This window comes from Leptonychotes weddellii, chromosome 9 (assembly GCF_054177405.1).
Source record: "Leptonychotes weddellii isolate Sample4059 chromosome 9, ASM5417740v2, whole genome shotgun sequence".
In the NCBI taxonomy this organism is placed as follows: domain Eukaryota; kingdom Metazoa; phylum Chordata; class Mammalia; order Carnivora; family Phocidae; genus Leptonychotes; species Leptonychotes weddellii.
In genome coordinates this window covers 24,408,945-24,421,587 of record NC_138377.1, presented here as the reverse complement: position 1 = coordinate 24,421,587, position 12,643 = coordinate 24,408,945, and the positions used below count along the sequence as shown (strand labels likewise).

General features: G+C 46.5%; 1 protein-coding gene across 1 annotated transcript; it reads right to left on the bottom strand.

The window, feature by feature from the left end:
• Nucleotides 1–4,674: 4,674 nt before the first annotated feature.
• On the bottom strand, nucleotides 4,675–12,554 carry NPC2 (NPC intracellular cholesterol transporter 2). Its single transcript, XM_081830251.1, has 4 exons — nucleotides 12,393–12,554; nucleotides 9,041–9,148; nucleotides 7,756–7,928; nucleotides 4,675–5,480 (listed from the first exon to the last, which is right to left on the bottom strand). Exons 1-4 carry the CDS (start codon nucleotides 12,472–12,474, stop codon nucleotides 5,394–5,396), a joined length of 450 nt encoding a protein of 149 aa, XP_081686377.1. The 5' UTR covers nucleotides 12,475–12,554; the 3' UTR covers nucleotides 4,675–5,393.
• Nucleotides 12,555–12,643: the final 89 nt, after the last annotated feature.

Genomic DNA, 12,643 nt, shown 5'->3' with positions numbered 1-12,643 from the left:
TCTCAAGATGTTTACAGTCTAGTTAGGAAGGTAAGCTGACAGACGAAAATTATACATAAAAAAGAATGTGGTTAAGCGTCCTAAAGAGAGAGGATTAGAATCTGCCTTAATGAAGGCAAACCACAGGGAGGACCAGTGGAGGGAACATTAGTCTTGAATGGCACCTGGAATTAAATTTGGAAGACAAATCCATGGCAAATGCCTATGATTCTGGCCATTGAGCAGTTTCCATGGCTGCAAACTTCTTTTCTTATCTGGGAGGATAACAATAATCAGGTACTTATTAGAGATGGGCACTGCACTGAGCCCTTCCCAGACACCACCTCAGGTCATCGGCAGAACTGCCCCGAGGTGGGTATTCTTATCCTATCTTACAGCTGTGGAAATGGAGGCCTTCAGAGGTTAAATAACTTACCAAAGTCAATCAACGGGGACAAGTTGGAGGGGGGATATAAACTCAGCTTGTATTTACAATTTTAAATGTTATAGAAATCTATAGACAACTATGTTCCAAATGTGAAAATCTCCTCACGGATCCTGGGGAAATTGTTCAGTTATCCCTTGGAGCAGTGCACATGCTGGGTGGCCTCTCTCTCTTCCTCTCTCTCTCTCTGGTGCCAGGCTCCTAGACTCTAAAGCTCCCTGGGAGGGACTGAGACCAACAGCTCCAGGCAGAGGGCAAGATTAGGAGAAAAAAAATAATCAAGACCACGCATTTCGGAATTCTGGAGAAGCAGGTTTAAGTCCCCTGGGCCAAACATGTCTGAGACAGATTCTAAATCAAATGTCTTGGTCTTAGTCTTAGTCCTGAGCCTCTCTGGACTTCAGGGAGGTTCCTCGCTCTCACGGGTGTGATTAGGCTGCATCTGCTTGCCTGTGGTGCCAAAACTTCCCTTCAGTGTCTCCATGGATCATAAACTGTTGGTCTGACAGAGACTTTAGAGATTAACTAGCCCAATCTCTTCAATTTATACACCCCACGTTACCAGTAGTTATTGGCAGAGCCCCTACGATGTTTTCTCTTTGTCTCAGAACCAGTCATCTTGGCGCCAAACACCAATGTCAGTTATTTCCCTTGATTGCAAAACTCGAAAAGGAATCTTACGACCGTTGCGCGCATCCACGGAGACTCTGTCAATCCTCGTCTTTCCTATTTTGTTCCATCTGCAGTACCTTCTGTGGTAGAGGTATGCTGGGGGTGGGTAGGGGGCAGAGAGCAGAGCGGCGAATTTCTCCAGTGCTGACAGCAGACCCTGCTCTTGCTGCCCAGCCTTCTGCTTCCTCAGCGGAACCCCCAGCACCTCTGCCACATTCAAGGCCAGCAGCCATCCATTTTGTCTGTCAGGCTCCTTATCGGCCTGATCCACCCGCAGCCAGAGCTCAGCTCCTTTTGCCTGCTGGCTGCTTCCCTGGGACATAGGATGCGTGGAGAACGGCCTGCCATGCAGACAGGAGCCAAGACTTTCCCTCGCAGAGCCCCTGCAGATGAAGGTCATGGCCCTGGCATGCTAGGTCTGCCCCAAGGTCTCATGCCCTTCCTCTCCACTCGGGATAGGGAGCGCCCGTGCTCTGTGGCTACCAGGGGGCGGCACACAGAGAACAGGTGGGGATGCCTGCAGAAAGTGTGCGAAGTCACTGCTTTTCTGTCCCAGTGGCAAGGAGCTAGCCAGCCTCACCCACTTTGCTCATCCTCTTCCAGGACCCTCAAGCGCCTCTGCAGCCCATCCCCTAGGCTCCACCCTGCACCCTGCCCTCCACTCCTTTTTAGGAACCAAACCCCTGGTTTGGAGAGCATGGTAGGTTCCCATAGCAATGGGCCTTTTAGCTGTTTCCATGGCAACCAACACCCAGACCATTTAGTTGCTAGTCAACTGACAGCTGTAAGTGAATAGGCTTCAGTTTGGAATCTGAGGGATGGGCCAGGGGATTGTCTTCATAGAAAAAGACACAACCACCCAAAATGACTCAACTCTTTTTTTTTCTTTTTAAGATTTTATTTATTTATTTGAGAGAGAGAGAATGAGAGACAGAGAGCACGAGAGGGAGGAGGGTCAGAGGGAGAAGCAGACTCCCTGCGGAGCAGGGAGCCCGATGCGGGACTCGATCCCGGGACTCCAGGATCGTGACCTGAGCCGCAGGCAGTCGCTTAACCAACTGAGCCACCCAGGCGCCCCGACTCAACTCTTTTAAGGATGATATTAGGCAGTATCTGTGGAGAGTCAGTGCCACCTTCTACCTCAGGTCACACAACAATGCCCCTCCCATTCCCAACACACACACACACACACACACACACACTCAACTGAGTACCCCACGCTTTTAAATCTTCCAAGCTGTTTCCAGTTCTGTCTCCTTCCAAAGGGCCCTTGGGAGAGACACTTGTTCAAGATGACTATCACCTCAGTGACATTTCTCACACATAACCCTTTCCTCTGTATCAGTGTTCTTCCTATGAACCGTGACCTTGTCCTCATACCAACCATTTCCCTCCCCAGCTCCAACTGTATTGTTTATTAAATAATTATCCTCAGTAAGCAACCCAGTCATTTAAGCAGTATTTGCTTTTTGGATTATCAGACCTGAATGGCTAATCGTAGATCAGCTTCCCTTGGCCTGGCCCTCATCTATGTCAAGTCACTTCCCCTACGTCTGTGGGTTTTCTCGCAGAACAGACTTTTATCAACCTTTGCAAAGCATAATTAAGATCAATCTTAACTGTTTCTTCTAAAAAATCAACTAAGATTTCAAAACCAAATGTACAGGCTTGGAAATTACTCCATGCTTATTGCTTTTCATTAACCCGAAGACCTGACTAAATGTCAGCCCTCCCACCTACCCCTCTCCCAAACTGGAGATGCTGGATATCGGGTTCCTTTTATTCTGTAAGCAGGGGTGCTCCTCATGCTTTTTTAATGACCGGAGTCTGGGATTGTTCTGCCCTGGAATTCATGCAAGAGAGGAGCTGTGTCTGAGCCTCCACGGCTTGCTCAGTGGACTAGAAAAGTATGAGACTGTCATTGGAAAGAGCATGACCTTTTTTATGTAGCCTAAGGTTCAGTGCTTCTCAATGCTTTAATGACTCAGGGGGCGCCTATGAACTGTCTGTACGGAAGGCGACCTTTCAAACTAATCCCCCCATGGGGGCACTACCTGGCTCACACGGCGGGCTCTGTGTAGCCTCACAGTGGCTGGTAAACAGTTTTAAGCTGTTGCATTACCTTTCTGCTCTGACTGAAGGGTAGGTGCTAGCTGCACTACTTTTTCTTCTTCTTTTAACATATGAGGGCACAAGTATGGAATGCAGGGCAGGCCGCCGTGAGCCTCGAATGCGCTCCGTGACGGGAGCAGTCTTCTGGGAGCGGGGAGAAAGCCGGCACACAGGAGAACTGAGCGTTTCCAGGCATCTCAAAAGTTCCATGCAGAGGATGAGCTCATTTTTCTGAGGTGACATATCATCACACATCCGATTGAACCTTCTGATTTTCCTGCTATTTCTAGATGAGGAACAAGGTCTACCTCCTAGAATAATAGCTACCATCTACCAACTGTGTACTATGGGCCGGGGGGCATTCTAAGTGTTTTACACACATCAACCTGTTTAGGCCCCGCAGCCCTGCTGTTTATTATCCCTATTTAACAGATAAGGAAACAGAAGCAGAGAGGTTAAGGGATTTGCAGACTGCACTGGTAGTCCTATGAATTGGTGAAGACAGGATCCAACTACCAGCAGTCTGAAGCCAGAAACCACAGTAGTTACCCTCCTCTGGAGCCATCCAAGTCTGATAGACCTAGGGCCCATCATGGCGAGACCCATGAATGGGCTGACCCTCTAGATACAACGTGAGAGGATACACAAAGTATCTCAGCTAAAGAGGACAGTGGTTGAATGGCTCTAGGAATTAACTAGTAAGCCTTGGCTGCTGCTAACTTTATTCCTGATCTATGGCTGTCCCCTGGTGGTTTTCCTGGGAAACTCACAAGCCAAGGAACTCCAAGGCTCTAGTGGAGTTAGTGGGATGAAATGAACTGGACCAAATGACTTACTTGCTGCATAAGCACCCCAATCTAAAAGGGATGGCCTTTCAAAGTCCACATTCCCCAACTCACTCATGAATAGGGCCGTAATACTTGTGACTGCTAAAAGCTGATTGACAGTACACTGATAAAAACAAGCAGCAAAATACATGCCCCATGATTGTATTTGCACTTCAAAAGCAGTAAACTCCAAGATTTAATTAACTTGGCTAGCCATTATTTGCCATAACTTCACATTTCATTTTTAAGCTTCTGGGCTTTCCTCATGGTTAAGGCTCCCAAAAGACTACTATGCTTCATGCCAACTTGCAACCTCTTACTCTCTGCGCCTCCCCATCCCCTGCCCCCAATTTAGTTCCCTTGACCTTTCAGATGTTATCATTCAACTAGGTGGTATTTGCTTTCACTGCTTCTCTCAAGCACACCTGCTGGTGGTAAGAGTGTGCAAAATAGAGCAAAATGATAATGTCATTTTGTATAAAACAGATAGGTAAAGTCTAATTGGGCGAAGAAGGCAGAAAGGGCAGAGTCTTGAAAGAGTCATGTCTTTCCTGCACTCCAGGACCATGGGACCGGGTGTCTGCCTTCCACAGATCTGGGGGAAAACACTCTGAAAGAAGCAGGTGACCACCACCAACATGCAGAAGACAAGACTGCCAAGTTTTATTTATTTCAAAAGGACATTTCCAGGTGCATAAAGAGGCCACAAGTTAGTGTTGTTAAAAAAAAAAAAATCAAACATCTGCTGATCAAGTGCTACATTTAATGAAAACCACCTAAGACAGAAAAGGAGACAGGAGATCACCATAGAGGACTGGCCGCTCCGAGGTGGGTTTCTGCGGCAGAGCACCTCCCCTCCACCGAGACGCTGGGCACCACTGAACAGCAGGTCACTGTTGTCGAAGCGGCAGAGCTAGCGCTGCTGGCCCAACGCACTGAACTCCGGGAGGCACTTGGAGATGAGGAACTTGCAGACGTAATATCCCAGGAGGTGGGGGAGGTCTGGAACCCGTGCTCTGCTGCCAAGGCCGATAACCCGAGGGCAAGTTATCCAATAGCCCTACGCAGCCTCGTTCGGGTCCTGACCAGCTGGACCCTTCTTATTCCAACAGCAAAAAACACTGAAGACAATTCAATCCATGCCTATCCCTCCCTCTCTCTTCTTTCCTCCAACCCTTCACAAAAGATATTACAAGGGCAATAGTTCTGAGCTCTCAGGAAACAGGGTCTGGAACCTTCTGGAGGCTGAGAGGCATAAAACAGTGGTGTAGAAATTCATCTTATGGCACTGATTTGGGTTAGACTGGATTTCTCCTGTGCTCTCTCACCCCCAGACGGACATACTGGCAGCAAAAGATCTAGCCTTCAATCTGCACTGGGATTTCCCAGCAGAAGAGACGCTGGTCTTTGTCGCCCAGGAGCTCCCACTGAACCACCAGTTTTATCTGGAGAAAGTGAAAAAAATTGGGAAAAATGAAAGCAGGACCTCGCCTCGATCCAGAACAGGTTTAACTATGAATCCTAATAACAAACTGCCTAATTCCTCAGATCTTTCTTCTTAGATCACACCATCACGAAGGCTGCCTGAGATGTGGGCCCAGCCTGTGGCCTTAAGCTCAGAAGAGCAAACCAAGTCACATCTGTGATGCGGTGTTCACGGCACCACATACTCACCTCATTAGCTCCTCAGATATAATTTCTAAAGCATTCTTTTCCCTCTTAGATCAATGGTACAAAATGAAGCCTTGCACAGGAGAGAATTTTACATTTAAACAATCTCTTATGTGTTTGGCAATCTGATCCAGCTTTTTCCAAGCATAACCACTTAAGAGCAGAGAGTAGAATGTCAGATTCGTAGGCATAACAAAATACCTTGTTACTGGTACTGAAGATGTCAACACACAAAGGATGTCCCTAGAAGTTTATGATTGTATGAATAATTTCTGGAACAATAATGCTTTGTAGCAATACCTTCCTGGAGCTGTGGGTTTTTTTGTTTGTTTTTTTTTAATAATACACCTCGTTAGAAATCTCTGCTTTGATATGTTATACTATGAACTGCCCCTTCTAATTCTTAATAAATCACCAATAATTTTCCAGTCCTTTCTTATGTAGACAACTGCTTACTTGTTATTAGTTACTACCTCTCATTTGTACTCAAATGTTTCTTTACAACACAACATTTGAGTGACCGGGATACCTGGCTTCTCGAACCTTTTAAGTTTTTCAAGACTAGTACACGTTCGGGCGCCTGGGTGGCTCAGTCACTAAGCGTTCGGCTCAGGTCATGATCCCGGGGTCCTGGGATCGAGCCCCGCATCGGGCTCCCTGCTCAGCGGAGAGCCTGCTTCTCCCTCTCCCACTCCCCCTGCTTGTGTTCCCTCTCTCGATGTCTCTCTCTCTCTGTCAAATAAATAAATAAAATCTTAAAAAAAAGACTAGTATACGTTAACTGTTTCACTTAGTGCTTAAATTAACACAGTTTAAGCCGTTTTTCAAATGAAATGTAATTCACTTAACAATAGCTACCATATACGAAGTGCGTACTATGTGGCAGGCCCTAATTAGACATTCCATGTAAGTGACCAGAGACTCAGAAATGCCAGTGATTTTATGGATACCCTGCAGATTAATCTACAAACCTGTTCTTGACCTGTAGGGTCTCCGACATCCCTTAAACACAGATACCCTCTATTAGAGTCTCTTTGCAATGTTCTTTAATGACTTGCTATTTCTAGAAAATAAATGGCCAGGTTGCTCCTGGGTTCTCCTTGATTTCCTTTCAAAACAATGCAGCTTGTTTTCCTTTATGGAAAACAGGAATCCCTTTACTTCCTCCATTCTTATCAGGATTCCTATCTTTAATACACGCCCATTCCAACAGCTTCTGCCTCACAAGTGTCTGGTAGAAAAAGAAGTAGGTATAGCAGGGTGAGTCAGAGGGGAAGGTAGGGGCTGGAGATGGATGCAGGGGAGAAAGAAGTGTGTGGAAAAAGTGACCTCTCTGCTCTGGAGCTGGGACATTACTGCTCTCTTAAGAGATTGAGAAACCAGAATTTTTTGGTAACAACTTGACATCTTGAACTGTTTGATACCTGCCTAAAATCTTTTTTTTTTTTTAAAGATTTTATTTATTTATTTATTTGACAGAGAGAGAGATAGCAAGAGCAGGAACACAAGCAGGGGGAATGGAAGAGCGAGAAGCAGGCTTCCTGCCGAGCAGGGAGCCCGATGTGGGACTCGATCCCAGGACCCTGGGATCATGACCTGAGCCGAAGGCAGACGCTTAACGACTGAGCCACCCAGGCGCCCCTGCCTAAAATCTTTTAACAGTGCACAGGTTTTGGGGGTCACAAGGCCTGGCTCTAGATCTAGATGTAATATTTCTGAGCCTATTGCTTAACATCGGAGGCTCAAATTTTGTCATTCATAAAACAGACATAATATTGCCTCAGCAAAGGGTGGTCATGAAGATCCAGGGAAACACTGTATATCAAAATGGCATCAAGAGGTGACAAAGAACAGAGGGACATGGTGACAATTATCTGTCCTACCTCAGGATTCCTAACACTCCAACTCATCTCCTCCTCCTCAGCCCCCAAGCTTCTGCTTCTTCATCATAGAGAGATGAAAGACCCCAATCTTTTCTTTCTGCCCCCTCTCCTCAGATTTCTCATCTAGTCATAGGCCTTCAGCGTCCTGAATGACAAGGTCACTTACAGAGGGGTACTCATTCTTCACTGGTAGTTTATTCAGGTAGCTGTAGGTCTTGTCTTTTTGGATGGGGCAGTTGATTCCACTCTTACAACCATCAGCCTCAGGAATGGGAAAGGGCACTGGGACACCCAACACGATGCCATGCACCACGGCTTTGCTACTTTGAGATGGAATATCTAAGAGGAACAAAAGAGAATCAGATAGTGAAGGGAACAGCCTATACTAAACCCTAAGTAAAAAATTCAGATATGTTCCCAAGCAATGGCATTGCGAGGATAGCAAATCATAAAGTCTGTACTTCTTAATTCCTAGAGTCTATTTCTCTTTGTAGTTATGCTTAATATCTGTGAATGCTACCGAATAAGTATTCACTCCAAAAAAAAAAAAAAAAAAAAAGCAACTGAGAGGGTTATTTTCTTTGCTCTCACCCCCACCTTGCTCTTCACTGTCTTTCAGTTTCTCAGGAAAATCAGAGCTACATAAATAACCTTACCCAACAGAGTAACTGAGTTTTTTGGCAGTAAACTTTCTGTTTATTAATTATATCAGCTTCTGTCAAAGTGTACAGGGTATCTTACAGAGTTTTAGAAGATTGGTTTCTGAATTCTCAAATGACCTGCCCACAGGATTCCATTAGAAATTAAGAGCAAAATGGAAAGGAATCTCCACAGAAATGCCATGGGCTGTAGCAGTAAGAGATAACTCTTTAGAAACTGGGTAAGATTAGAAAGAAGAGGTACATTTCTTGCTATCCCTCTGCCCTCCATATCACAAGTTGGGCAGGGGGAATAAATACAATAAAATTAGGGCAACTAGGGTTATGAGCTATTAGGTTATCCTGCAGATCCAGAATATTGGCTCTGTTTGTTTCTTTCTGGTTTGGGGATTACTTTCGTTTAGAAGGTACATTTTTGGTTTGGGACAGTAGAGGGGGCAGGGTATCATCCAGGAGAGAAAACAACTCTAGTATTTAGAGTTGTCTTTAGGCTTAAAGAAGATGACAGGAACGTTGAGATTTCTTATTGGACTGCCCCGTCTAGCTCCACAGGATGGAAAGTAAGGAAAGGATTCATGGTAGATGCCCTTTCTAGAAGTGAAGCTGAGATTTTTTCTTGGGTCCCAAATGAATTCCTTAAACCTTACAGAAGGTAAGTCTGAGCTGTGCACAGTTTGGAAGGGAGGTCACAGACGTCCTGACTGCAATGCCCCTACCCCACGCTCATTCCAATACTTGAGACTGTTGTTAGGCTTTAAGATAAACTTGAAGGCAAGAGCCACTTTTACTCACTACTGGTGAAGGTGACGTTGACACTGTAAGACTGGCCTTTGTGCAGTTTGCAGGGCTGGGTGGGGCACGGGTTCACATTCAGTTCCTTTATAACTCCAAGCCCAGAACCTGTTAAAAAAAAAAGAAAAAGGAATTGGAATAGGAGGGAAAAGAAACCACCTATGCTGTTGCCTACCTAATGGGAAGGTGCTCTGCTCTCCAGGAAACTCTTCGTATCTGATGGCTGAGAACGAATAAAATCAGTTAAGTATAAAAAGCCAGCTCCCCTGCTCTATACCCTGGGCGGGCTACACCAGGGAAAGTCATCCCCACGTGGGATTTAAAGCAGCATACGCATGGCACAGTGGTAGCTCAAGCCTCAGACCTGCCCTATCCACCTGGACTCTTGAGACTGGCTGCTCCTAAACTGCCCTCCCCCACCCCCCCCACCCCGCCATGTCCTTCAGATCCTGTCCTGGTTCTGCTCTAAACTGGTGGTTGACCAGCTTTGTAAACCCCTACCAGGGAAAGCGATTTTCAGAACGCATCTGCAGCGTATGGGCTTACACTCCACTTTGGAAACACGTGTTCTTCAAAATAAGTGTCTCTGAGACACGGTGTGTGTCTTTGCGGTCTAAACAAAGACAAAAGTGCTGTCTGTTCCCAATAAATGCTTGACCTAAACAGGTTAAGTAGAATTTTTGAAAATCCCACTGCATCATCCAGGCCCCTGAAACTGGACAGCTGAATGGAGAGAATGCAAGCAAACTGCCTGTTAACACCACCTATGCCATGGAAAGCTTTTTTTTTTCAGAGATTTTATTTATTTATTTGACAGAGAGAGAGCACAAACAAGGGGAACGGCAGGCAGAGGGAGAGGGAGAGGGAGAAGTAGGCTCCCTGTTGAGGCTCAATCCCAGGACCCTGGGATCATGACCCAAGCTGAAGGCAGATGCCCAACTGAGCCACCCAGGTGCCCCCCCACCCCCACCCCAAGGAAAGCTTAAGCTCAGCCGTCATGGCTAAGAGGTAGGCTCTGGGACCTGACACCTGGGTTTGCAATCTCATGGGCTCCATGACTGAGAAACCTCAAAACAAGATACTTTACCCCTCTGGGGAAAATAACAGTGACTGCCTCAGAGGGTAAGTGAGGTAACACACTTACAGCTCTTAGGTAAGTGTTTGCAACATAGTAGTGCTGTGTTCATTTTATTGTAAGTGTAACAAGTAAGTGTTCATTTTATTACCATCACATGGGATTCAGTCCTCGAATTTAGTCTAGAATAGTTGCTCCTGGGTGGGTTAGCAAGTTCCTTTTTGACACAAAAGGTGGGCCTCTCCTTTGCAGTCACCAGGTTAGCTTAGCCTATAGGATATGAAGAGAAGCTCGTGTAGATGCACTTTGGCTTTCTCGGCCTGTGCCTGCTCTTGGGTGGGACAGTTTCATCATACAGACCAATACTGCTCCAGCTAGGTCTGTAAGGAAGAACTTGCCGTCCCTCATCCGCAGCATGCTTCTCCATCATGGGCAAAGTTCTCAAAATACACCTGTAAGAATTCTCTTCTTCAAGCACTGTCTTCCACTGTCCTCCTATCTTCTACAGACAGGAAAAAAAAAAATATCTGGAACTTGAATCAACAACCTATTGAAAATCAGTGCTTATGCTAGAGCTTTCAACATCCACTTCTACGTAGCTGCTTCTTTCCAGCCTGGGTCACGTGATCTAGCAGGACCTGAGGAAAGGGGAGCACTTGCAGCTCCTTCATCCAGTTTTACTGAGAAGAGGTGCTTGGACTTTCAATGTCCACAGAACAAACTCCTCAGTCCTAACTGGCAAAAATAGCAAAACCAGTTTGCTTGGTCCCATTGCTTACGTGAGGAAATACCACTCCAGGGGAAAGGGTCAGTGGTAAAGTGGAACTCAACTCGAAAACCCTTTGATGTGGGCACTGAAGTTTTTACATTATTTCCCAATTCCGAAGTCAATTGAAAATCTGTAACCGAAACCACCCCTCCCTTAAGAAGTTCTTGCCATAGGTGGACTTCTGCTTTTTTCAAATGAGTAGAACAATATCTGGATTTGCTTTCCATAGTTGTTGTTGTTGTTGTTGTTTTAATGTTAATGTTACCACTGAAACCCAAAGTGGTTCACAAACACCCACTAATTTCCTACTCCTTACTAGCTGTGAGAACTTGGAAAGTTAGTCCATGTGCCTGATTCCTCATCTGTAAAACATCCTGAGGGTTGAGCGAGTTAATAAAGTTAATATAATATCTTCATCCAAATTTGGCCACTAAGTTTAATGGAGGGAAAGGCAGTAGTTGGAGGTGGTAATACCATCTTTCAAGTGCCAGCAGTTCAGTGGAACAGCCTTTGTTAAGTATTAAGAGGCCAGCAGTCTTTACTCCTTAATCAATCCTGTCCCCTAGCCTAACTTTGCTTTTGCCTCAACATGAATTTTGATGATATAGTTAAGAGTATTTATTCCCTCATTTACTTTTCAACAAATAGTTATTGAGCAGTTACTATTACCTGGGCACTAGATATAAAGGATCAAACTTATTCTCGTTCCCATTCTGCTGGGTGACTTTGGGTAATTTATCGAACATCTCTGGAATTCAATGATTGACTCCAGGATCTCCAAGTTTCCTTCCAGCTCACTGATTCTATAAAATGTCTTCTTTCATTTACATTACACCTTTTCACTTCAGGAGAACGAATAATTCCATAGACTTGTCTCACTATTTCGTATCCGCCCCTCCCCCTTTGTATTTCCCAACAAAGATCCCTACCACAGCGACAAGGGGGGGTTATGTGTCACAAGGTCTGACCAGCAACACGAGTTTTATATGTAGGAGGAAACAGTGATTAAGAATCACAAAATTATACAGCCCAAAGGAAGTGGTTATGGAGTAAATCATGGAAAGGAGAGTTGACTTTTGACTTGTCAGCAAAAGGGAAATTAAAAATAAAAGCAAACGGCGTGGGGAGGGAGAGGTCATCTAAGACATGAGGCATATATAAAAAGAAGATCTGCGCCCCACCGCTCACGCCCCGCGCAGCGTTGGGACCTTCAGTTGTCTGCCCTACAAACTTTAGAAAACTTGAGCAAAAGGCCCAGCTCTAGGAAATGTCCAGGGACCCCAACCACGCGTCTCAGGAAAGAGACAAAGTTGTGTGCCGTTGGGTTTCGCCGCCCGCACCTTCTCCCCGACCCCTGCCCACTCCAGCCCACTCCACGTCGCGTCCGCGGCCCGCGGCTCAGCCTGGCCGCCCGCGGGACCCGCCCAACCTAGCGGGGGGTCTCGGCGCGGGGCTCCCGTGGGGCCTCCTGCAGAGCGCGCGGGAATCTCGGGCAGGTTCGGGCTCACCGCAGTCCTTGAAATGCACCGGCTCCGCCAGGGCGGAGGCGCCGAGCGCCAGGAGCAGGAACGCGGCGACCAAGAAATGCATCGCAGCTGAACGGGTTCCCAGCGCGAGGAAGGAAGAAGCCACAGCCTCAGTCACAAGATAAACCTGCCGGGGCGGGCCGGGGGAGGAGCCCAGTCAGGCCACTCGTCACCAGCAACCAGGGCTGGGCCTGCCCGCGCCCCGGCCCCCGGTCCGGAGAGCCAAGCTTGAC

Excerpts from the sequence above, each read along its gene's own strand:
- NPC2 (XM_081830251.1), bottom strand. The coding sequence starts at position 12,474 with ATGCATTTCTTGGTCGCCGCGTTCCTGCTCCTGGCGCTCGGCGCCTCC. Across the intron at positions 9,149-12,392 it reads GGTGCATTTCAAGGACTGCG|GTTCTGGGCTTGGAGTTATA; the intron begins GTGAGCCCGAAC and ends TTTTTTTAACAG. Across the intron at positions 7,929-9,040 it reads CAACGTCACCTTCACCAGTA|ATATTCCATCTCAAAGTAGC; the intron begins GTGAGTAAAAGT and ends TGTTCCTCTTAG.